Source organism: Halichoeres trimaculatus, unplaced genomic scaffold (assembly GCF_033239565.1).
Source record: "Halichoeres trimaculatus isolate MK-OKI-2021-1 unplaced genomic scaffold, fHalTri1.1 fHalTri1_scaffold_9, whole genome shotgun sequence".
Taxonomy (NCBI): domain Eukaryota; kingdom Metazoa; phylum Chordata; class Actinopteri; order Labriformes; family Labridae; genus Halichoeres; species Halichoeres trimaculatus.
The window spans coordinates 23,664,933-23,691,710 of NW_027437188.1; the positions used below are offsets into that span (position 1 = coordinate 23,664,933).

The 26,778-nt window shown below is 40.4% G+C and overlaps 1 protein-coding gene across 7 annotated transcripts in view; it reads right to left on the reverse strand.

Annotated features, from left to right (window-relative positions):
- Nucleotides 1-26,778, reverse strand: part of LOC141797609 (muscleblind-like protein 1) — a 90,936-nt gene that overhangs the window by 35,167 nt on the left and 28,991 nt on the right. For all 7 annotated transcript variants that reach the window (XM_074679154.1, XM_074679153.1, XM_074679151.1 and 4 more), the window contains exon 2: nucleotides 25,596-26,573. In XM_074679154.1, the coding sequence (XP_074535255.1) occupies nucleotides 25,596-25,769 (174 nt within the window). In that variant the 5' untranslated portion in view covers nucleotides 25,770-26,573. The remainder of the gene's footprint in view (nucleotides 1-25,595; nucleotides 26,574-26,778) is intronic.

A 26,778-nucleotide genomic window follows, 5' to 3' on the forward strand; every position in this document is an offset into this window, starting at 1 on the left:
TGGTTTGCTGTAGGACTACGATCAAAAGCTCAAACCCTCAGTATTATTGGTTGCCTGTGGTACTCTGGCGGCTCTCTGAAGGATGTGTCTGTGGAATCCCGTAGAATAAAACCCGTGGCAGAATTCATCTCACGGACGAGCAACAGAGACAAAAACAAGAACAGAAGAGGAACGCAGAGTCGGAGGGAGGTAAAGAAAAAAAAAACAGAGAAAGAAGCAGACAGACGGAGGGAAAAAGATAGGGAAAGGTGTGGGTGCTTTTCTTATTAATATTAATCAAAGTAGTCTCTTTTTGGAGATTTCACTACTGCTTCAGCTGAAAGATATCTTTATCCTCAGAGGTTTTGAATGGCGCGCTGCATCTCTGCATCTTCACTCCTGTAATCATCCATTGAGTCTAAATGAGCTTTTAATTTGCCAATCCAGAACGGCTCAGTCCAACTTAACCACACATAATCCAACAGCCTCTGATCTTTTCCGCATTCTCTCCCTTCTCATGCTGTGTCTGCCTGCTGCTGCTGCTGAAACAGTGAACACCGTGACCAGTGTGACAACTGTAGAGCTCCAGCCTGCATCGCCATCGTCCCAAACCAACGTGCATTATTAATTCCGTCCCGCTGGCAGCGCCTCCCCCCTCCTGCTCCCGAAAGACGAGCATCAATCAAGAAAGCATCGTCTGGGTGAGGGTTGTGATGAGAATACAAAAGCACACACACTCAGAGGTACACGCAACGGGCATGTGCTTTCTTGACCAAGGGTTCCTGTTGGCAAGCAAACATCAAGAAAATTATGACATCAGACACAGCACAAAGAAGGGCCTGTCTTAGGACTGAGAAAGCTGCCAGACTGTCCAATACACACACATTAAGAGAGCAAATTTACTAAGCAATACATTCCAGCTGCAAACCCCTGGCTCGCTCTGCAACGTATTAGGAAGTAAACCTGAGGACAAGCATGTTTTTTCTTTGAATTAAGAGACAAAAACATCCTGTGTTCGCCGTCCTCTCCCTCTGCGTTTTCCTGTGTGCCACTGCTGATGCTATGTCTATATAAGTCTCATTATCTCTTTCCAATCATTTATCAAATCTGGAGCACCCCTAGTGCGTTAGTATAATAGCCTGGATCAGTTAATGGCCTTGAAACCTCATTTAACTGGGCACAGGGATAAGCCTTTGAGACGTCGATAAGGGTATATGTGGATGCGATAAGAGACAGAGGTGGCCTCAGTTGGAACTATAACTGGAAAAGCACAGCTCATGCGTTCAAATAAAAGCGCGACTGATCCAGAGACGTCAAAAATGATGTGGATTCTGGCAAAAGCTTTTATCCGTGGTGCTCACTTAGCTAAAACACCAATTACAGCCCCCGAAAGCGCTGCTCTATGTGAGGGTGCGTTAGCATGTTTTGCTGGGTGCAGGTACAAATCGTTAGCACAGAAAGCTAATGGTGGGAGGAAATCATTAGTGTTCATAGCAACTGACAGCACTGCTTTGCTACTGTCATGTAGAGGGAGTTTGTTATGTCCTATGACGCTCCATTTGAAATACCCAACTAGTCCATGTTACAAATTCATATTTTAAAGTGTCTTACTAAGAAATGTTTTCTACGACTTCTAATTTCAAAAGGGCTTTATTCTGGTCATAAGACCGCATATTTGGCTGACTTGACAAAAGTTCATAGCAGGTTCTTACAACCCAAGGCAATGCAGGTTCCAGAAAATATGAATTCTGCCAATAGATTCAACCTTTTAGGGCCCGTGCCTCCACACAGCATTTTTTTGCACAAACTCTTTCCTCTATACTGACGTTTTTATGCTTCAAATTGCTCTCTATGCTTCATATTTGCTTTTACTTGTTTATAAAAACATTTATAAAGAAAATATAAACACTTTAAAGAAAAGTTTTGTTCTAAAAATAACAGCAGACAAAGAATAGGTTATTGTTATTAATGATGAATGAGGTGGTAAGAAACTGTTATTTATTTCAACAAGTCTGATTCATTTCTTTTCTGTCATTATTGTTGATAAAGCTGATAACCAAGGCCCCTCTCCTTTTTTTGATTTGGTCGGTCTGTTAGGGAGCACTGAAATGGCCAAGTGCCACAGTGTTTAGCAACATAAAACAGCTTATGCTGAGGGACTTTTTGCTCGATTGCATTGATAACTGGAGAGGTGTTTGCATAATTTCTTTAACACTGGCTGAAGGTGCCCTTGAGCAAGACACTGAACCCCCAACTGCTCAGTGTTGAGCATAGCTTTGGACAAAAGCGTCTGCTAAATGAAATTGTATTGTATTGGACACAGGCTCCTATTTACTCTATTAGCTCTACTCAAAAACTAAACAGCACCTTGGCTTACATAGTCAGACCAGGGCTTGTGATGTCAAACCAGTGATCTGGATTCTTTGTTTATGTCCAAAGACAAGCAAGAACAATTTAAGGAAACATTTCTATAATTTACCTTAATGTGGAGAAATGTAAGACTACAAGCAGAAAAGTGTGTAAAGCAGCTAGACCGTGTTTTTATCAACATACTGCTGTGAATGCATGAGCTCAAATCTGCTCTGTTCACTCAAAAGTTAAATGTGATAATTCACAGAGTCTGTACTTGGAAAGCAGCAGAATGCCTGAACATTCGCTTTCTCACCAACAGTTTCTCCTGTTATAGGTTCAGGGTCAGACTGCATGTGTGAAAAGAAACTTCAGAACCAATTAACCAAGAGTCTTGCAGTCCATTCTGGAACATTTTGCAGTAATTATCCAGACTTGGAATTACGGGAGGTTTTCCCATTCAGCTTAGAATGAATAGAATTGGAAAGCACTGAGTATTAGCTGATGAGGCTACTTCTATATCCACGAGTCAAAGAGGTCTACACGGTTATACTTCTTTCATACTACCCCTGTCATCACCACACATCAAAACGCTATGAATTATGGGTAATTTCCTTGGGTTAAACCTGTGTTGTGTGAGACTAAATGATTAAAGAGGGCAAAGAGGGCTCAAAAAGTCAGTCTCCAACATTTGATTGTCTCTCAAAGGGGCATTTCTAAATGTTTAAAGACTTAGACAGAATGTATTGGACTATTTCTTACATGCATTTGGGCTCAATAACATACTCAGTGATAGGAAAATTACTTTAATTTGTAACTAGTTGTAGTTACTTATATTCTTTGTTTTGTTCGTTTTCTTATTTTTTTCTTGTGTTTTTTTTTTTTTTTTTTTTTTAAGAAATAAGAAAATTACACTTTCATAAGCAGTTAGTTACCAAGGAAGGCATCATTATGTAACTTTTTTTTTTTTCAAACAGGTAGAACAATTTGAATTTCTGAGTTGGTTTTACTAATGTACACTTCACATGTATGATACTGCCTTTTTTTTTATCAATGACGTTGAAGTAGTGCCTGTAATCCCATCATGAAAATCAAGTTAATCAGTTCTATATTTCTGTAGCTGCCTGCCTTGAAAATGAACTCCCCCCGTGGTCACAAAAGTCAGCATTACCATTTGGGAAATAAGGTCGGTGGCGCGTAAAGGGATTAAATATAATGTCAAAGTCAGCAACCGAGCGTCCGTTTCATCTTTGCTCGCTGTGCTCTTTTCTTTGACCCGGCTACAGTCATGTAGCCCCGTCTTGTAAAATCAGCTTGAAAGGGAGGATTAAAATAGTTCCAATGAAAGTGTCAGTACAGTGTCGCTCTTGCTCTTTCTCTTTCTCCCAGGGTGTGAAAAGGGTGGCAAGTGTTGTCCTGCCTCCTGTGGGGAACGTCATTGTAGAAGTGTGCGAGGCAAAGTCTCTAATTAGCTTTGTTCTCATTAGGGCTACAACACTGTCTCCCCTCGGACAGACAAACACACATTTACACATGATCACACATACACACATACACACACTTGGAGTTATGGCAGAGACAGAGGCCACCCCACAGCCCTTGAGATGTGGCCTCTCTTCTCCATTTCTCTTTCAATTAACCCTCTTCTTCCATCCTCCATCAGTTCATCTTTCCCCTCCTCTCTTCTCTCAAATGAAACATTCTCTTTTCACAATCTCAAAAGTTTTGTCTATTTCAGTTTTATCTTCCATTCACCGTGCCAGAGGAGAGCAGACCCATTAGAACAGCCTTAATGGAAGCGTGGCGAACAGGCACACAGGATTCGGCAGCTTTTAGGCCTAATTATTTTCTGCACATCTTTGTTACGCTTATTCTGCTGATATATGGGTTTCTCCGGTCTCTGGGAGGAGAGCTTAAGGTTGTTTCCATATCTCCATCTTCCTCACTTATCAACCTCTTTCTAAGTTGCCACACAGCTGATACCATTAAGTGGTCATCAAGTATTGGATAGAGGTATTTATAAGAATTGTTTTCTGTTTCTATTTAAAGCTGATGATGACAGCAACAGGAAAAGAAGAAAACGAAGATATCTGTGAGTGAACAAAAGCTGGCACAGACTGGCATCTGCCTTTGGTTTGTGCTGTGATCTTCAGCTGCTACGCTTAAGCGAAAAACAAAAAGACGAGAAAAGAAGACAGAGCTGGCAACAGGCTGGGTGCTGCCCTCAGTTTGTGGGAGCTGCATGAGTGGACACAATCACAAAAGTCAGACACAACTGCACAGACTGGAATCGTTAATTTGCTCGCTTGTGCAATGATCTACAGAAGGATTTGGTATCAAATAAAAACATTTTTTAGCCTCTGCTCTTCTGATGAAACGAGTCAGGAAGGGATGCAGCCGAGTCAGAGGGCCGGAATGTTCTATTCTACTTCTCATGAGTCATGAGGGACGTGGCGGATAATCACCAGACCACACCCTGAAGCCTTCGACAGGGAGAGCAAAGTGAGAGTAAGCTGTCAGACACAAGTAGACATCTTCATTTTTTTCATTCAAATGTGGTGCGAGTCTGCTCAGACTTACACACACACACACACACACACACACACACACTCCTCCAACGAAGGGTGTCACTGTACTGGCATCAGCAGCGAGTGTCATTGCCTCGAGGTTAAAGTAGATAAGAGAGGATTAGCATTCATTACTCCATACAGTGATGATACACCCCTCTGCAAGCACACACACACACACACACACACACACACACACACACACACACACACACACACACACACACACACACACACACACACACACACACACACACACACACACACACTACAAGGCAAATGGCCAGATTTTTCTCGAGCTACAGCTCTCTCCTTTTTTAAAAGACTGACAGTCAGAGCTGAATACAAAGGGAAATACAGTGATCCTTTTCATCCTCAACAACTGAAGAGCTGGAAAATCCTCAAACTGCAGCCTTGGGCATTCATGATGAGTTCTGACAAAATCAGAGAAACAAAGAAAATAAAAAAAAAAAACATGAAGAAAGAGCTTTGTGTTTTAGGTGTTTTGCATTTCAAAGATTTGTGTTATGTCATATTTGATATAGCATCTTTTCATCTTTTTCTTCTCATGCTGAGGTTACATGTTTCTCTCCATGGAAACACAGCGCAAACAATAACCTGAGCACAGTCAGAGATCTTCCCCCACCTTTGGGACCCTGGCTTTACCACTTCATCTGGCACCATGCCCCTGTTCCCAAAGTAAAACACACACCAGAGAGTAAAACCAGACAGAAAGCAGAGTCAAATGTAGGTTAAGGATATGTTTTGTTAGCGCGACACATCAGGCAGAAAAAGCATGACATTGTGTGACTTAATTCCTTTCCTTCTTACCTTCACACACACATTTAGCGACAGAGCAAAGGGCCGTCACCTCTTGCCTCTCCACGTAGCGCCTTCCTGCTGCACACTCATCCACATCGATCCACATTGATCAAAGTCAGCTCGTACCACTTCAGGAAAGAGGGGAGGTAATGCTAAGCAGGGGGATCATAACCTCACTAAGCCTCTCATAATGGCCTCATCCGTTGTTGGAGATGCCACATATTGTTTGTAATCACAAAAGTAAAGTAGAGATGTATATCAAAGAGGCTGTAATCTAATTAAAGAGGCATAAAGGTCAGATAAATGGGAACAAATTGAAGTTACGCTGAAGCTTAAATGATTAGCTCTGCACGCACAATAAGGATCCGACTGTAATCTCCATGTCATTACGATCACATATTCTATGATGTGTCGTCCCGTCTAGACTTCAAACATCAGCATGAAAGCTGCAGAGAGAGACAGCGAGGTGACAGACAGCACGCTGTCGGGAGACCCAACACGACACAGCTGCTGTATCTCTCTCTGATGGCTGAGCCTGATACCGCTGTAATCCACTTAAAGCCTTTTGAAGAATCACAACGTCCGACAGCAAGCTCTGCAACACGCACCATAACAATAAAGGGATATTACAGACATTCTTCAATCCTGTGATGACTGACATGACTCGCCTGTTTACTTGTACCCCTCTTATTACTTTCTTTCCATCTACACACCTCCCATCTATCTGCTGTTCTCTCCTCTCTTCATTTGTCCATCACTGTCCATGTTACACCATTTGATGTCTACGCACCCGTCCATCACTCTTTCAATCTCTTCCACTTCATTTCACTGTTGCTCCGTCTCTTTTCCTCTCTGGCTGTAATGTGCTTGTTGACACCACCCTCCTGTCTGTCTTTCTGTCTCTGCAGGGATCACAGCCCAGGCCTCATATTGGATGTCATTATGATGCTATTACAGAGGCTCGGCAAGAAAGTCCACTTCTTTGACCATTGCACAGCTTTTTTTGCTCCCAAACTACTTGTATGACTTTCTCTCTTCATCATCATAACCTTGAGAGCTTAATGTGCTACTACCTCCATGAACAACCCTTCATCTCCAGATGTGTCAGACTTGGCACCTATACATTTGTGAAAACACACTTTCAATGACCATTATTCCTAAACTGTTCACACAATCAGAAAAATACCACTGGTTAGTCAAAGCCTAGACATCGCTCTTTCAGCCAATAAATGGTTATTATAGTGATTTCATTCAGGCATCTAAGGAAGCCCACAAATACACAGAGCGCCGAGAAGATGGATAAAAGGAAAGCACAGAAAAACGGAGCCAACTTTGTCCAAAAATGCCAAAAAAAGAAAATCCTCCTAGGTTATAGAACGTTTGCTGAGGTTTCCGCATGGTTTTGTGATCCAAGGAGCATCTAAAGTAAAAACCTAACATTGGATGGGAAGGATTTTTGGGATGAATTAAATCTCACTGTCTAGTTTTACCTATTATGCGTATGCATAGAATGTATTTGAGGCTTGTGTTATGTGGTGACTTTTTTAGAACTGTACCAAGTCTTATGAGCTAAGTCTGATGTTTATAATATGTAATAACCTTTTTAGAACAGAGTACCATGCTGTGTTTGTACTTTGTATGTGTAAGTGTGTGTATTGCGCACCACGTAACATATTTTATGTTAAATATTAATGTATTTTTTGTGCTACATCAAAACAGTGTACCATGTCTTCTTTGTACTGTATGACCATGATTTGAGACTTATTGTTTGGTAACCTTTATAGAACAGTGTGTCATGCCTTGTTTGTAGTATACAGTGTGCGTAACCGGGTGAATATCTTTCTCCTCTACTTCCTGTTTCTCTCGTGATGAGGAGCAGCGATTTTCAAAGTGCTTTGTGTGCTAGGAGAGGAAGAGGCTGTGGGGATGCTGGAGGTTCTAGTGATGCTCTCAGTATGAATATGGACCGTTAAAGCAGGGTCTCACGATCCTTCTGACTTTTGGGGTTTTAAGCAGGAGGTGTCAGAAAAGTTACCTCTAACCTTTAACAAAATAAGAGACAAAGACTCATAAATGTTATTGTATGAATATTTTGTATTGTTCGAATTTTAACTTTATCAAATAAAACGTGTTATTTGTGCTCAATTGCAGTTTCAGTAAAGCTCCAAAATCAAATTTATTTTTGTGTTTTTTAATTGATTTTAAATTATTTTACTTTCAAATAGCATGCAGTATATCGTAACATATTGAAAGCTTCAAGTTTTCAAGAAAAAAAGGCCAAAGCACTTACTCACTGGACATTTTTTGACCTTTTCATGTTAAAACTCAGCCAAAAAAAAAAAAAAGTCCAGGGTCTCCCAGAGTAGTGCAGGTAGTAGAGTCTTCATTTATCAGACCCTTGTCCTGCAATCATTTGCAAATCTAGAAAGCATATGTCTGTCATATTTCTACAGAGTGGGCCTCCAATTTATTTTTTCAGTGTAGCGTAGAGTTAGTGCTGGCTTAGACATGACCAGAACCAGACCCTAGTTTTGCTGCTATAGGCTTAAGCTTGGAATCGATGTCGCAGCCTACATAAGTCCCTGTATCTATGCAGAGACCCAGGCACGTAGCTGACATGAGCTCCCTTCAAAATAAAACTGCATGCAGCACAACTTCAACCACTAGCCCTGTGGTTAGTCTACTGTGCTGGTAGTAATATAATAATGACAGCACATCGGCCGTACTCAAACATTTCGTCTTCTTCACTATCTCCTCTTTATTCTTGTGAGAGTAGTTGTAAGATTTTGAGCAACATGTATCAGCTTTAATTCAACACAAGGTGCTCCAAATTTATATGAAAAACAAAGCAGAAATGTAATGGGACGGGAAACAGGCAATCAGACAGACCACACTGCCCCCATGAGCCTCGGAGGAGAACTGCAGAGCGACACAGACACATCTACGTTGAAGTACAAACCAGACTTTAGACATGTACTGGTTTCCTAAGCTATTGTTTTCCCCTATTTCAACTGTATTCATATGAAATCATTGCATGCTACTAACCTTACAACCTTACAGTAGCTTTAGTGCTAGTTTCTCTGGCCCCTTGTCGCTCATATTATTGTCTGTTAATGCTAAGTCATGTTAGCCCCAAGTCGTCACTTCTGTTTCTTTTTGTGGTCTGTTTTTCAGTTTGTTGTGAGATTTTCTCTTCCTTCTCTCATCAAAGGGGTGTCCTGTTTTGTCACTCTTCTTCACACTGAGCATTGAGCCTCTGACAGTCTGCATAGAATATCATACACACACACACCCGCTGATCACACTGTGTGGTGTGATCTTGAAATTAATTATATTGGAAGAACTGGAAGAGGGATAGAGAATATTTCCTCTCTCTTTTATGGGTCATGTCAACTTTATTGGAATAGTCTCTTTTTGAATTTCCCTGTTTTAGCTCCAAACTTCACCATATGTCTGTCCCTTGTTTACTGTTTGCACTGTGCTTTATCTGTTTAATGACTCTTCACTATGAAAGAAGTGTCCTTATCAATAACCCATGGATAAATGTTGAACGTCTCTAATCAATCCTTCAAAGAGTTCAGTCTACACTTGCTCTGTACGTCGTGTGTCCTGAGGTAACTCCTGATGTCATTTGGCTTGATTTGAGCATAAATTGACTGATTCCTGACTTTACTGTTTCAGGGTGAAAAAAATAAGTGGTTTCTGCATGTTGGTGATTCAGAGTTGATGTATTAAGTTTTGCAGAAAGGAAGGAAGAGAAAGCCAAAGCAGAATGCAGCCAAAAGCATCCGCTCCGTAATGGTGGTGAAGAATCGATAATGCATGGAGACAAAGTGCTGCTAAACAGTGTGGTTTCTGTTAATTAGCACTTCTCTAATGATCCCTCTTTCCCTTTCTCTTCTTCCCTGACTCCCCGTCTTTCTGAGCCTCCCTCCCACTCTTTTTCTTTATTGCGTCCTTCCATTAAAAATGCTGCCTTTCTTTGGCTTCATCTCTTGTTCAGTCCTCCGTCTGAGTGTGTTGATGCTGCCCTCCAAACCAGTGTTCAGTGTCTCAGCAGAGAAAACAAAAGCAAGAGGAGGTATCCGAGTTCTTTTCATAAGCCTGATGAATATCCCACTCCTGTGTTTGTGGCTGATGGCTCTCAAGGATGAGATTTAATGAACCTCTCATCCAACTCTGATTATTTTCTAATTAAAGGATTGAGTGATGGGGGCATTGAGTAAATTCATGAATGCATGTTTATAACTGCGGGAGGGAAATAAAACAACAAACATGCTAATGATAGACGCAGAGACAGATATCATAGTCCGCTGAGCCTTGTTTACTGCGCTCCCTTGGGAGTGGAGGTCGTTTGACTCAAAGAAATGTTTGCAACATTTAAACAAGTTGCAAATCTAAAATCAAATTATCTTGTTATTTAAAATATGTGTACATGAAGTAAATATCAAAATGTTTGCAGTTGCGTAAGTTGCTAATAACAGGCTGGGCTTTGAGACATTTGAGATATTACATTTGGTTTGAGCATATTTTTAATCATGCTTGGTAGAGCAAAAGGTGCAGAAACCCTCTACAGCAACACCCATGGAAAGTCTCTCTATATTTCTCTGTCTGCCAAATGACTGCATTATTATGAGTCTTTCATTGGAAACATTTTTTTTTTCCAAGAAAGAAGGTGCTTCGCTTGTGAACCACATGCCTGTCACAGGGAGCTAGTTTGGGGAATTAAAATGTGCCAAACTGTGTGCCTCTGGTCACTATTGAGTTCTTAAATACTCAAACAAAAAAAGGCCCAAATCATCCCTTAATTCATCTAAGGAAGGAAGATCAGACACTAAAAAGAGTAAAAGTCATGGCATTACTTGGCTTGGCTGAATAGTGGTGTTTGAGCTTAATTTGAATGCATACAAGTGGAGCAAGCTAACCATGACAGGGCTAAAAGGCTAATCATTTGCAGTCTCAAAATTCACTATAGTGTAATAGCATGCCATGTTTGTATAACTTTTACAGCTATGCTCAATCTTTGCAACTTTCTCCATTTTTGGATCCTACAGCACTGTCACTGATGTTTCCTCCTACTTTTACCATTTGATGAAGTGCTGTTCTTTTTCTACTGTTGTATGATTCTGTTGGCAAAGTTTTAGGATGTGCTACAGCCACTGTTTGGTGGGTATACCGCACTACAACCAGGCAACTGTGAAAACGGTTAGAAAATTGCAATTTTAGACAATTTTATAATACTTTTACTAATCAGTGATGAATATTAAACAATTCAAAAGTCATATTAATGCCATGCATCTGAGATCCGATGGGGATGGGGGATGACATGACAATCCAATTAGCAGTGTTTCAGACATTTCAGTCAAAAGAAAAAGGTCAACCACATGTTTATCATGAAAAAGTTATTTCAACAGGGATAAAGAATAAATCGCCAGGACATTTGAATCTTTAACTCTATAAATCTGTAGATTTATGTGATCCAGTTATTAGTTTTGGATGTGCTCTGTTTTTTTCATGTGTGTTGCAGCACGAGTAGTTAATGGAGTCATTACCACTATAACAGTGCATGGAGCGCAAACACAATCCACTTTAGTGACAACCCACTGACAGGGGCCAAACAATAATTAATCTTTAACCAAAGGCTAAAACATGGGGGTAGGTGCATTGATATGGTGGTATTGCTACGTGATACTTCTAAGGTACTCATATGGTATCCTTTACTTTGAAAAAGTTCCGATAGACAATGATACTCGAACAAAATGCCTGTCATTGCATCTTTTCAGGTTGTTGTCATTTGTTTTCTGTCCATACAGTTGGATAGAGTTTGGATTATTACTCCTTTATTTCGTTCAAGGGCTGCATTGGAAGCCTCTTAAAGTTTGGGAGCACTCCCACAGGATACAATTGTGTTGGCCATGGTAGCAACTCGTGCAAGATCGCTAGACGGAGCCAAGTTTCTTTTTTTTTTTTAATTATCATTTTATTATTAATATTTGATTTTTTGTCTGTTCAAACACAAAATGATTGATTTGTTAACATGTGGGAATCCCTTTGTCCCTAAGAAAAAGCACGAGAGTTCCAGAGGCACAAATACATAATATCAAGCCATTAATTCTATGAAAGTTCCTTCAAAGAGTGAGTGTAGAGATCCTCTTCACAGTTTAAAAAAAAATCCTTTTTCTTTTTTTTTTTTTTTTTTTTAACACTATTGCTCCAAAAAACAACAGCCCATGTCTGAAGCGGGCAGTCTTAGCAGCTGGCTCTTTAAGGCTCCCCACCCCACAACCCCCTTCCCTCTGATTGGCAGCCCTCTGGAGGCCTGTTTGGGGCAGAGAAATGGACAGATCTGATGTTTGAGGCCCGTCCCTCTAATGTGTCATGAACCAGTTAGGAGATCTTTATGTGATGGCCTCATCTCATGAGAAAATTGTATTGCGTCTATTTTGAGCAGTTTGTAGACAGATTTTTACATTTTTACAAAATATGAATGCGTGAGGACATCTTTGTATCAATTTTGAAAATATGGGAAAGCATCACCCCCCTTGTTTAAAAGATGGGGCATGTACCTTTAGAACAAAATTTCATTTTGTGTTAACAATGTCACAGGGTACACATATATAGACAAAGAATGATTCACCTTAGAGCCTGTAAGAGTTTTAAACTGACTTCCTTGTCTTTGGACAGCTAAAAGTAATGTGCTTAAGTACTTCAATTGTGTGAAACACTGCTCCTCCATGACTCCCAGAAAGCATGATTAATGCAAACTAACAATCTGTCCTTTGTTTCCAATCCGCCACTTCAAACTTTGTCCTGTGTCATTTTTATTAGCATTACGCCGTGATTTGAGAGCTTCCCTCCGGTGGATTCTAAAACGGCACTCACATATATAATCAGCTTAAAATCACCAACAACACAGCAGTGAGGGACCAGCCCAGCCTCCAACTTCCTGCCTGATGCAGCCGGCAATACCATTAACCAGGCACCAAAGCCACTCTGACGTGATTACCTGCCTGAGGTGAATGCTCATGATTTCACGGGAGTCTCTCTGCTTTACTGAGGGCACTGTTTGTGTGTCACTGTGTGTGTGCCTGTGACTGCAGTACAGAGTGAGGGCTTGTTTGCCCTGTTTGTGTCAATGTGTGTTTATTGTTCAGGGTTGAAAGTGAAGGACCACGCTTCAGAAGTCTGACAGCAAAGCGTCCAAACTCCAAAGATCAGATGAAGAGCAGAGGGTCAGTGACAGATAAAGGGAAGAGGAGATGGGAGAAAGAAAGGCGAGACCACAAAGGAGGAGAACAAGCTGGCAGACTACTTGCTGTCCTGGAGTGAATTAATGTCCCGTTGCTCCCACTTTCTGTCTACCCCCCAAAACAACTTGTCTGCAGAAAAATTTGAGAGTTTATTCAACCGCATCACTCTGGAACAATTAAAAAAAAGGTAGAAAAAGCAGTCGGATGATGGTGATGATGGTGTGATAAAATAAAAATGTGCGGGGAGTCAGATGAGATGAGATGTTCGGTGTTGTTTGAAAGATGGAGAGCAGAGTGGAGAGTGGTGGAGGAGGGTGAGACAGACAAATGGGAATGGATCAGGCCATAACTGATTACAAATTCTGTGCACAACAGCAGGAGCAGCAGGAGCAGCAATAGCAAAGGGACATCACGACTCAGCACGCAAAGATGCTGATATTACCTTCAGATTGCCTAAACATACGGAACCCTCCAGTCTTGAGTAAAAGAAGCTGCAGTGGCACACATACGTAATGCTGGAAAACAAGCATGGAAAGGTGTTTTCGATGTACACTATTTCAGTCTGAGGCAAGATAATAGTTGTAAAAAGTGGAGGAAAAGGCTTCAGGGACTAAAGGCTGAGATGATCGCATGTTGTAGGAGCCTATTCCTGAATGCCCTTGTATGTATACTGGCTCTGATCTTGTTGTGTCATGTCTCCATGCTGATGCAGCACGTTTAAAGATGGATGTGTGTGTTTGTGTGTCTGTGCTGAGGCAGCACATCCACAGATGGATGTAGAAATGGTGGCCTCTCTGAGGACAGAGAGACATTTAGAGGAGACGTTCAGAGGAGAGAGCCTGACAAAGATATTAGCAGCTAGCTCTGTGGTACCCTGTTTACTTCATGGCTACGTGCTAACAAGAGCCATCTTTTATAATGTCCTGTGTAAGCTTGAGCCATGCAAGAAATCAGATACGATATATCTGGTTTAGTTTGGCCCAAAAATATATTCTAAAAATGGAACTGCAGAGTGTGAGATGATAACAGTCAGAGAGAGTACACCCACTTGCTGGCACTAATGTTTTGGAGCATCTCTTAAACCAATAACATCACTTTACAAAAACAGCTTAGGGTACTTCAAATCATGCACTCAAACCTGCACTTTAGAGGCTCAATACAAAGCAGGCCAAAACAAAACACAAACACAAGCATGAAAGCAGCTTTTCATCCCAAATAGATTGACTGTTTGTTTTGAAATCAAAACTATGTTTTTCTAAAGGTGTTACTAAATATACCACACTGTTTTTGACTCCCCTGTTGGTTTTGGCAAAGTCAGTAAAATAAGTTAACCCCAACTTTTGGACAGAATACAAAGCTAGCATAACACAAGATTAGCTTAACAATTAATTTAAAATAGTCGTTCTGATACCAATATTTACCAGTTAAAGACAACTGTAGCTAATTAGCCCTCAAAACCAACCAGTTTTATGTACAATTATGTGTTTCATACAGCAGCAGCAGCATGGTGTGCTAGCTAATTTAGCGTTTGACCGTTTTAAAGATAATGTATGTAATGAGATCAATGTTTTAATCTGACCTACGTTTTGTAAAGTTTTTGTTGTTTTGTCTGACTTGTTTTAGATTTAGATTGTATTGTATGTTTTAATTTTTCTCCACTGAGGAATGACAGACTTAAGCTAGTTCTTTTAGCTAGCTCTGACCCAGCAGTTGTGCATAGTTCCTGTTGACTAATATGATAAACACAGCTAATCTAAATAAATGTTTTTTTTTTTTTTAAGTGTTTTCTCACTTACTAATCCATTATTTATGCCACTTATCCTGTTTTGTTGATTGCCAGGCTTTGTGGGAGTGGCAAAAAGGAAGCTGGGTCCAATCACAGCTGCCATTGGGCACAAGGCAGGTGAATGCCTTGCTGGCATTTATGGGCAAACAACCAGACACAGGAAGCCAGAGGAAACTAACCAACCAAAGACCTAAAACCAAACCAGGGACCTTTGGCTGAGAGGCAAAAATGCCAACCGCTGTGCCACCAAATTTTCCCTTTCTCTAGCGATACTATTCCATTTTTTTATTCACACTTTAACTCAATACTTGTGCTTCTGTAAAATAATTGTGCATTGAAGGGAAATTCAAGGAAATTTAGCTATTCGTAGATCACTAGCTGATAGCAAATGCTATTTGGGATTTCACAAACTCATATTCATGGACTGCTCCTCCTGTCACTAGGAGACCTCTTCTCCGCCTACATGGAGCAAAGTCTTTGTTGTATTCATTGAATGCATTGCTAAATGTTCACCTTCCTCAATTTTGGGAAATTTGGCAGTGGCACAACCCAGAATGCCAGTAGTCTTTGATGTCTTCATAGTGAACATATTTGATAAGTTAATACAGTTAACCAAAAAAGTCAGAGGTATACAAGTTAGGTTTTGCTTCAAAAGTCCAAAAATCTTAAACAATAACACAAAATAATCCATATGATTACATATATGCTATGTATAATTTAAGATAATCCATGTTCATTTCAAATACTGAACTTTGTTTAGAAACAAGTCCTTTCATTTCTGGTGAAAACAGTGCACTGCTTGTTTATTCATCATTATAGATCCAGAAGCAGTGCCTTCCTGAGTTCAGGCACTGAAATCTGTTCATGAAGAGAAAATGTGTTACCAGTTTCTGAGTCACATTCACACTTGGCTGACTTAATTTTAAAGTTTGTTTTTCAATCTTTGAAACTTCTGTTATCTCTGAGTCAGCATTGTTGCTATCCTTAAAACAGACATATAGTAGATGGTCTTAAAAGTGGAAAATTATGATTAGAAACACTTGCTGAGGAATCTGAGGTTCTGGACAACAATGAGGTAAACACTGCTCAGACACAACAATAATCTCTAGTATGGCTGGAAAGCATTTTCACTCTCTAACACAGCTGTCAGGTTTATCCAGTCCTGGGTACAAACAGCACACACGGACCTCAGTGACCCCTGCAGACCAAAGTCTTGAGATTCACACAACTAAAGACAAAGCAATCAGTGAATGACATATAAACATGAATCATCTCCTCCCTGATGGCTGCATGGCCACAAAGTCTGAGAACAACAAAAATCTCCCAATGAAAGTGATGAACAAAGAGAGATGAAAATCAGAGTGTGGAAATGAAAGTGTCAGGGATGCCTGGAATAGAAAAAGAGCAGAAAAGAGGAGGGGTGATGGTGGTGGGGTATTGAGTAGAGACAGATTAACAGAGGTAATGAGAGAAGAGGATGAGAGCGGAGAGCATGACAGTAGAATACAGATACAGAGCAGATTAGCACTGTTGGAGTACGTTTCCCTTTCAAAGAGTTCTTATCCAATATGCGGCATCCCTGTGTGAACACACACACATACTCACACACACACTCTAGTGCACACACACACTTCTACTTGTATTTTCTGCTGGGCTTTCATCTCAATACATATTGCCTTACGTATTCTGCCACCGTCTCTTTTCCCTACTCTCCTTTCTCTCTCTCACCCTCTGCCATTTTTTTTTGTCTTTTCAAGGACTCCATATATGTAGGTCACTCGCCATACCTTCCTATTGTTGTTCAGGTTCTAACTGAGTGGCTTTGTCTGTGCAGTATGTTATTGCACATGCAAAATTTCAAGTGCTTTTATGTGGGTTGTGCTCCCCATTACACGGTCCATAAACTATGATCACTCTGACAGAAAGAACAACTCATGACTCACATGCAATGAGTCGTGGTGAACAATCACATATATTACATATGTCTAAACATGCTGCATCAATGCAAACTCTTTCACCATCTTACTGGAAATATAGATACTAAGGCACGTTTGGCAGTATGATTCTGTTGCTCTGAGAGCTCCCTGCCTTTCAACGAGACTATGTGGAATGCCAAAGTATGAGATAGGAAGAATAAACTTCCTCTCTTTTTCTGGTAGTGGAAAAAACCTTGAGAGAGTTACAGATACGTAAAAATCTATATACTAATGTAATAATATAACTACATAAAGTAACTAATATGCCTTTTTTATGGAAAAGCAAAGATGAAGAATTTATCCACATGCTGCATATTTTCTCATTTTTTAATATACACTGTATTGTGTGGTTTTACAGGCTATATCAAAAGTTCACAAAATCCAATGAGTTTTTTTTTCCACTTTAAAAATTCACATCTCATTGTTAATTATCTAGAGTCTTCAGGGGATTCTTAAAAATAAATATATGAACAAGGCTTTTAAGGGTGGATTTTGGAAATGGTCCAGTGACTGGAACAAACATGCATCAAGTAATTTTGAATTCTGCTGGACGTACTCTTCAAACAGTGCAAAAACTGGTGGCCAGTTTGTCCAGTCTGTTTCATACTTCTCAAAGAAGACGTATTTAACTTTCCCATTTTCAAACATGGTTATAAATTAATAATGTTGGATGTTCATATGAAACAGTGCAGTTTTTCACACGTCTACACATTCATGTGGTAGAAATCCCCCAAACTGTTTGTAAACTGCTTCGAACAGTCTATCCTACAAAAAGAAGCACAAGATCTTAAAGTGATCTTTACTAGATCTTCATGAGATCTCCTAACTGCTTTGTGACACCTTGAGAGTGCAAGCCTCAAACACTAAGGTCTGCTTAGAGTCGAACCAGTGACTGCTGTAACAAAAAATAATGCTCTGGACCTCCTAATAAATGTCAGCTTCTTCACTTCACAATGTTTATTTGCTCTTATTGCACAATCATGACATAATAAGGGAGAAATGTTGCCAAAGTTGGCACTGCCAGCCAGATCCATGGTGCCAGAATGCTTTGCAAAGGGAAGCAGATAGTTGCCATATATAAAGAGCTCTGTGCAGTGGGTCTGAACCATAATGCCTTCACATGAAGGGTGTGCACCTCAACTGCAGAGCCAGTGTGCTTTTCTACTGATAAATATGACAGATATATTTAGGTTTAATCTGCATTTGAATCAGTGTCTGAGTGATGAGTCATTCCACAAGAGGGACAAAGTCTCTGTATGAATTACCTTTGAAATATCTAAATTGATTTCTCTGTTGTTGTTTTTTTCTTTAACATCTAGAGATACTGAACTCTTTATAAATCCAACTTTAAGGAGGTATATCTATGACATTGTGCTGCCAGCTGTGCTTTACAACAGCTATTATGCACTCTAACAGGCACTTTAATGTGATTATGAGGACATAGAACACAGCATCATCACCACTATGACAATTCAGGGTGCCCTGTGTTATTGCAGTAATGGGTTCACCAGTTCTCAAGGGCATGTGGCATTACAAGCCCAGCCTCACCTCTACGACTATATAATGCAAAATAAAACCCAAAGGAGTGTGGAAGCTTTAATGTGCGTTTTAAGACGACAAGTTTTCACTGAGCATGAGCAATAATATCCCATTTATAGGCCAGATTTTAAGCTTAGGACATGGCGATGATGTGCAGAAGAAGTAATAGGCAGCATCAGTCCAAGTCTGTTTGCCTGTCTGATGCCCTAAATTGACTGTAGATGGTGTGGGGACACAGTATGAGATGGAACATCAAATGTATAGAAAGTCATCTAGTAATAACAGTCAGGCAGCACAAATTTTGAGAAATGAATTCCTGAGACTGAAACATTTCAGTATTTAAGCTTTAAAGACTGTTTGTTGGGCTTTGTTTTCTCTATTTGTCGATGAATTGTTCTGTGTTCTGACAACTTCACACTGTCTTCATCAGTGAGCTAGTCAAGTGAAAACCAACACGTTTATTTCTGACAGTAGCTGGCTGATTCACTGGCTCTACACAAAGAGGTGGAAAACAATAAACAATACATGTGACGATTTCAGAAAATCAAGACAACACTTAAAAACTGACGGACTGTTCAGAATGAGATATGCAGCCTCAGTTATTCAGCCTTAAACACCAGACTGAGTACTCAAACACGGTTTTCTTCTCAGTGTACCACTGAACTCCGAATAGAATACCAAAATATTCAGTGTATATATAACCGCCTCAGAATAGAAGGGGAAAAATAAAACAAAATTATTGAGGAAACGGACTCTTTTTTTCTTGCCCTACAACCCCAAGCTGCTTTTGGACCCACTGTTTATTTGATATCTGGGCAAATATTCTCTTTGAGCTCCATAAAGTCCTACATTAACATTTGAAGTGATTTCTTTGATTTTACGTCAGATGATACACATACTTCCTCAAAGAACTGATTGCTGGATGAGTTTCTACATTATAAATATAAACTACTTTGGAATGTTTTTCTTGCCTATGATTTACTTAAAGCTCCTGTGAAGGGCTTTCTGTTTGCATCAATTTTGGCAGCCCTTCTGGACAGAGTGATTACTCTTGTGTTGTAATCACGCCAGATGTGAAAAAAATTATTCTTGAAAATGAATTACATGCAAAGTCAATGCCAAGATGTGCATTTGCTGTTCTTGATGGGTGATGCAAATGATGCCAATTAGGTGACATGAATTCAGAAAGTTTTTCATTTAAATGGTACAAATTTTAGTCACTCTATTTTCATTATTTCCCTATTACACTAATTGGAAATATGATCTTCAGTAAATCTTTAACTCTACAAAAACCAATCAGAATGGAGGTTCTGAGGTTCTGTACTCAAAAACAAATGGAATGGCTGTTTTTTTTATGGGAATAGGAATTAATTGAGTTCATTTAGAAGGAAATCACTGGAGAAGTTCGCTTATCTAGTAAATTGTAAAACTTGTTGGTGTGCAGATGGCCTAGCAGTCTGGGTCACATCCCCTCAAGCTGGAGGCTTTGGTTCGAAACCCAGCCTGTGGCCTGTATTCCACATGTCATCCCCCACTCTCACCTTATTTCCTACCCTATCTACTCTACCATCCTCTCTCTGGTCATAGGCATGAAAAAGCCCCCCCTAATAGATAAATAAACACAGACATAAAAAAAAGGAACAAACGCAAAACTTGTAAATCACTTCTTTCCAGCCATCTGTTGTACTAGCAATATCGTGAACTTAACATTAGAACATAGTAACTCTCAACCTTTCTGCTAATGCTCCAGTTTGTTTTTGTTGGTCTTAAAGAACAATCACTGTCAATATCAGTTTGTTTCATCACTTGTTGAAAACTCCTCACAGGAGCTTTAATCCTTTAATTTCAGCTCAATTTTCACTTTTCTTCTTTTATCCATATTTTGAGCAGATCATCTTTATTTTGTGTTGATAACATCGACAAATTATCATTAATAAGCAATTATGTAAGGACTTAAAAGAAAAGGTTGGAACCAAGTCCATGCAACACTTTCCACCCAAACAGGCCAAAAACTTGAGGGAGTATGAGAGCTATAGCACATCCATAAATACAGCTTTTAATATCAGACTCACTCTGAGCATGTCCCTAAAGATCCTAATCACTACCAATTCATACATATGATCACTTTGAAGTTGTTTATTAAATGTTGCTTCCTTTGAAATGAGTAAATAAGTAAATTGGTGAATCCTGAGTGGGCTCGTTACTCTGCTTGTAAACATTGTCAGTTTCTATTTAGAGCTAAACTATAATCAGCACCAGAACAGAATTCTTTGTGGAAAGAAGGAGATTTGGTTTAATTTTGAGTCCAACATCTCCTTAAAGCTGAAATTGAATGAACAAATGAGTAAGACTGTGTACGCTCTGAGAATGTACTATTCTGGTTGCTCAGAGGGGTTCCCTGCATCCCAAATTCATGTTAGTATTAAGAGTGCTTATTATTTACAAAGAGAAAAGAACTCAGCCGAGATCATTTCTGCTGGAGAAACATTATTCAAATGCCAAAAGAAAGGAAGAAGAGTTCAATGAGGAGAAGATCCTGGAAAATTAAGCCCAATCAACCCTGAGACCCTCAGCATAGCTGGACCATCATATCGTAGTGAAGCTCCTGTGTCTCTTTGTCTCACTCTCACCTGTTTCTCATCACATCCCAACAATAAGACTTTATTGTATTCCATCAGCCTAAATGCACTATTTGCTTTTTTGATTCTCCTACAATGAAACCGGCCTTTTGTCCAGCAGCTAATAGCAACAAGCTGCTGGATTCCTGTGGCGGGAGCCAAAAGGACAAGCAATACCCACGTTTTTCCAAAATGGGTTGTTTGTCTGTTCCCTTAAAAGCAGACATCATGTGATTGTTTAACCATTAGAGAGTTCTTTGACCTCTCCAGCTTAGATTGGATCACAAATGAGATGAATTCTGCTTTTATTTTTGTCAAAACACACAGACTTCTGTCGTCTGTGAAGCAAGACAAATCATAAATAACCTTTAAATGCTGTTGTTCTGAAGAGGACTTTTTAAGTGGCTGTGATACTAATGCTGTGATAGTTGAACTCTTGCTGTTTAATCAAATTGTGCTGAGTGCCAGGACAGAATCCTCACAACTTTATTAGAGTGGTTTTCACTGTCACTGTTATAGATCCACACAGAAAGGGTCAGGTTCGCTGTAACATTGACCAATCCTGCAGAGTCTCTGCTTCTGACTCATTTCCTGTTGGCCTCTATCATGTTACGAAGCCCATCCAGTGGAACTTTCCACCTCATTTCTGGCTGATCACACCTGCTCTTGAGTTGAAGTGACTGAAGAGAGTTTAAAATTGGAATGAAAGCATGCAGCAAAGAAGCCTTGTTGCTAACAAGAAAAAATAAGAGGATAAAAAAAGCTTGCCCACATGCTTTTTAATTTCCATCATTACCCACACTCCCTTCTGAGCCGGCATTTCCTAAAGAATAAAGAGTGGGTGGTTGTGTCCAGTGCCAAGCCACCATCCTTCCCTTTACAATCCCCTTTTCCCTCACTCCATGCCTTGCTATGTGTTATGAATTCAACCCCAGATACAGCTGATCTATCATATTGTCACAGAGGCAGGGGAGGGAGGCAGACTGTGGAATGCCCTGGCACCCGGCGCAGTGCTACGCTTTCTCGTGCATTCCCCACCCCTGTCTCTGCCTCTCTGTCTGTTTTCATGATCCATGCAATGCCCCCGCGGCCCCCTCTATCCATTCCTGTCTTACCTGTACCAACTGAAACCCACCCAAGCTATCTGATGTGCAACCAAGCAGCCCAGCGGAGTGATAACACAGAAACCCCTCATAGGTTATAAACAACGTGAGCTGTGGCTTGAGCTTTCTCGACTGACTTCCAGCTCTGGTCTCCTGTTATGCTGAATAACACCCTGAGTGCCAATCAGATATGAGACAAATTACAACACGGTAGAAAGAGCTGTATGATCCAAGATCAGAGTGCTCACCTGAGCCAAAATACACAGATTTACATGACTGATACCTTTGTCAAACACTCCTCTGTTTTGCCTCTGGAACTGAGGAATCAATCATCTATCACTTTCTATTTATACAATGTCACCTCATGGCAAAAGGTTATTTCATGTAACTTAAAGTCTGTCTTATTGTTCACTGACCCAAAATATATCCTCTAATGAGCAAGCAATTTACAATATTTGTGAGAACTTTTCTTTTAATAAGAAACCTGAAGTAACACTAAATCTATCATCTGTTAACAGCTGGCACAACCAAATGAACAGCAAGCGGAAACACCACAGCGTTTGTCTAACGTGTGTTCATACGCTGTGTAGGTCATCTGTGCTCTGTGTATATACATGATGTCTTCATATATGACTTACAGCAGTGTATTACAGAAGGCCAGTGTTAATGCTTGGCTCTCAGCCATGACACATGGTGCCACAGCTGACCCTTCCACACGCTCTCACTGTTATGGGTAAATAATAGCATGAGTGTGTGTTTACTCACAGTGTATGGGTGTCCACGAGTGTGAGCTGTGCACTATAAACTCATGAATGAAGGGATTTAGACATGCGTGTAACCACTTTAAATAGCTTTATCTTTCTTCTTTGGTTAGTTTTAACTGAAATAAGTTAAACAGTGAATTTTTATACCTGGATATGAACTTCTTTTGTGTAACAACTTGTGAAGACATGTGAATTAATTACTCAGTCATATAACATTACATTCATTTTTTTATATCGTAAAATTTGGTCTATATAGAATGCATTAAAACATTTTACCTTGAACACAAGACTTTATTATAGTTAGGCATTCACTATTTTCTGAAATGTTTCATTTAAAGAGGGGGCAATGCACTATTCATCTAGTACCACCATTGTAGCTTGAAACCTATTTTTCTCATCCTGATGTTTTAGAAAATCCTTTTTTCAGCCCCAGTCTGAAACACTTCAATTTAGCTGCTGTCTCTTTAAAGCTCCCTGCTCCACAAACCCCCATCCTTCCGATTGGCCAGCCTTCTAAAGGCCTGTTTGGGTCAGGGCTATGGTGTTTGAGGTCCCAGTGTGTCATAAATCTTTCAGGCAATCCTGAAGCGATGACCTTATGACATCATTTCAGCAAGTCTCATAAGATCTTGTGCTATTTTTTTTTCTTTCTTTCTTTTTTTAAAGACTGTTATTATCATTTTATGGATTTCTGCAAAATATGACTGTGTAGGGGTTTGAAATTTGCACACATACAGCACATCTAGCATCCATCCTGAAAGAAGACACTGAACTCTACGAAGCTTTAAAGCTGACACTTTCTGTTTTACAAGAAACTAAATTCAACCTCTTTTTTTGTTAATTCTTTAAAAACAATGGATGAAATATGCTACTGCTAATATTTTTTGAGTTTGGAAGGCATTTTGCGACCTCCCTGCCAGTTTTTTATGGTACTGCTGGGGGTCCCGACCCTAACTTTGAGAACCACTCAACCAAAGTTAAAAGACATGGTACTAAAAAGTGCCAGAGAGTTGTATCGGCACTGCTTGTTGTGGATTCTGCTAAACACAGTAAAAATCATCATGCAGAGGACGGCTTACTCTCAGCAGAATGATAGTTTGCTGTTGCACCTTGTGAAGTTAAAAGCCAAGAAATTGTAATAACTCAAAAGTTCTTAAACAATTAGAACATTCAGAGATTCTTCATAGTGTTGAAATATAATGATAAACATCTTTCTCACTCTGAAGGACTCCATAAAAAGGGCTGTCTTCTACCCTGGTTAAATTTTATACCAGATTTTACAACTACTATCACCTCATACCAGCTAGAGCACAAGGAATAACTTTATCAAAAGTGGATTTGTGGGAAGTGACAGGAACAATATTCCAAGAACTGAACACAAGTCAGAATGATTGCCTTTTCAGTCATGCAAACAGCATAGTTGTTGGAATGACGCTATTGGCCTATTGTCTGATTGGTTAGGTCATTTCATTGTTTCATACGGAAATATCCGATCAGTTTTATGAACTCAAATGGAAACTTATCTGGATGCTCATGGTCATCAGAGGATGAATCATGCTTAAATAGTTCCCTGATGTTTCTTATGGCACCAATACAAGGTGAGTTCCAGGATGTACTGCAACAACTTTAGCAATCAATGAAGTTTCATTTGTTCATTACTTTGACTAAATACATAAGAAAACACATATTTGTATCAACCATTGCCTGCTAACGCATAAAACTAAAACAATGAAATATAGAAAAACTTGTACAAAAAGGAAACCATAAACCTTTCTGAGAGATTGCTTTTGTTGCCTAAACCTAACCACTAATGGACCTACAGACTCAACCACCATCCAACCACATCTGCATTTGCTCAGTGTGTTATGAAGAAACAAAGACTGCCAAGGATTATGATCTTTGGCTGTGTCCAGTCCAGAAAGTGTTGCCTACATTTTTCTGGGATTAAAATGGATTTCTGGGAGACAGGGTTGGTTAGCATATAGCATGACGAAATGACCGGCAAGACAAGAATCAGACTCACTTTGAATTATTATTGAAGCTTTCCCTGAAAATGAACTCAAGAGCTGTGGTCACAGTCCGTTGACAGTATAGACAATCTAATCAGCTGTGCTTTTGAGCATCAGGTAAACACTTCTTGCCACGATGAATTCCCAGCAGTCTGTAAAGGATCTTATAATGTAGACTTTTTCTCTTTCCTTTCGTAACATCTTGACCGAGAGTCTACTGTTTGAAAAGAGACAGAGAGAAAGAGAGGAGCTGCCTAGTGGGAGTGTGTTGTCCCAGTGCCAGGGCAAAAATAGACAGTAAATTGCAGAGCCTTCTGAGAGCGCCCTGCTGTGCAGCATGACCTCAAAATAACACACACACACATACACTGCAACACACAAACTTGAAATATACAGTTTGCTGTCCTACTTCTCAATATTTCCTATTCTGCCTGTTGATGTGACGATCACTCAGAAACTCTCGCATCGTGCCAACCAGCAGTCCTGCGCTAAAGTTGTGAGCAAGTGAAGGAAACTCTGAGTCTGATTCACAGATGTTAAAGTGATCACAGCCTCATCTCAGCTTACCAGGACCCAAACACCCTTCAAAGTATTTATAACAATATTTGTTGTCCCTTTGCAATTTCTTAACCTCGTGGTTAAAGAAGCAGCTGTTTCCTTGCATCTCTCTTTTCTGAAACACAAGCAAAACGTCTATTTTCCAACAAAAATTCTGGCTTCTTTAACATCTAAAACATGACTAAAATCTATAAAAGGACACTAAAACCTGGAAAAAAAAAAACAAGAGAACAGACTGCTGATGAATGACTATCACAGGTGTTTGTCATACTCACCTTGAGTGAGTCAAAACAGGCAATGACTCGGCCGTTTTCCACTTGACAGCTCTTGGCAGGGTGAGCGAACTTGCACTCGCTGTCCGGCCGCGAACACGTCCCTCTCTGGAATTCCCGACAAACCTCCAGCGTCAGCCACTTTGTGTCCCGGATCGGTGTCACATTCACTGCCATTTTGGACAAGGCAGGACGGGTCGATGAAGAGGAGGAGTAGATATCCAGCAAATGCAATTATGTGTGGGTCTGTGTGTTTCTAATGACACTGGGACAAATGAGGATGAGGAGTCGAGAAAGGACATGGGAGAAAGTCTGGTTCAAGAGGTCTCTGTCCCCCAGGGTGTGATTGTGAGGTGAAGCCTAGGAGGCCTGGGACTCTCCTACCACCTGAGGACCATCCCAAGAGTCTGTTTTTGGCTGCAAGAGGAATCCTTCACCTCCAGTCACCCCAGGCCGAGGCTGGTGACGGCCACAGAGTTTTGGCTTTGTAATCTCTCTTTCTCCCTCTCCTTTTTTCACTTAAACACACTCACGCACAGGTTCTCTCTATCGCCTCACACCTCAGCCGAACTGACAGACGAGACGAATGGCAAAACGCATTATCGATCGAGTCGGCCCATGATGAAAAGATGCAGGAGGAAGGAGAAAAAGGAAGAAAAAGAGAAGCAAAAAAAGACTGTGGTGAAGGAGGAAGCAAGGAGGAGGTGAGGGAGGATGTGTGTCTTCAGCCCGAGGATGAGGACGGAGGAGTGGTTGGCGTCCACAGAGGAGGGCTAAGTGGCATGGATGGCAGACGGAGCAGGAGATGGAGTGGAGCAGGGAGGTGTTAGTGTGGTGCAGACTTGCTCAGCGGGTGGTGTTGGCAGTCCTGCAGCTCCTGGTGTGGTTGGAAACTCCGGCAGACATGGAGAGGCACAGAGGCAGAGGCGGCTTCAGTTGAGCCAAACAGCCGAAGGGGTTGACGAAAGAAGGCACTTCTCTCTGTGGAGAAGGAGGGAAGAGTGTCAGTGGAGCAGACACACATACACACACACACACACACACACACACACACACACACACACACACACACACACACACACAAAAGGCACATGTCTGCATTCATTCAAACACGTTTCCCAGTCATTCTCTCGCACATCTTCTCTTGGTCGCCCTCACAGAGGCCGCCAAGCTCTCAACTGGAAAA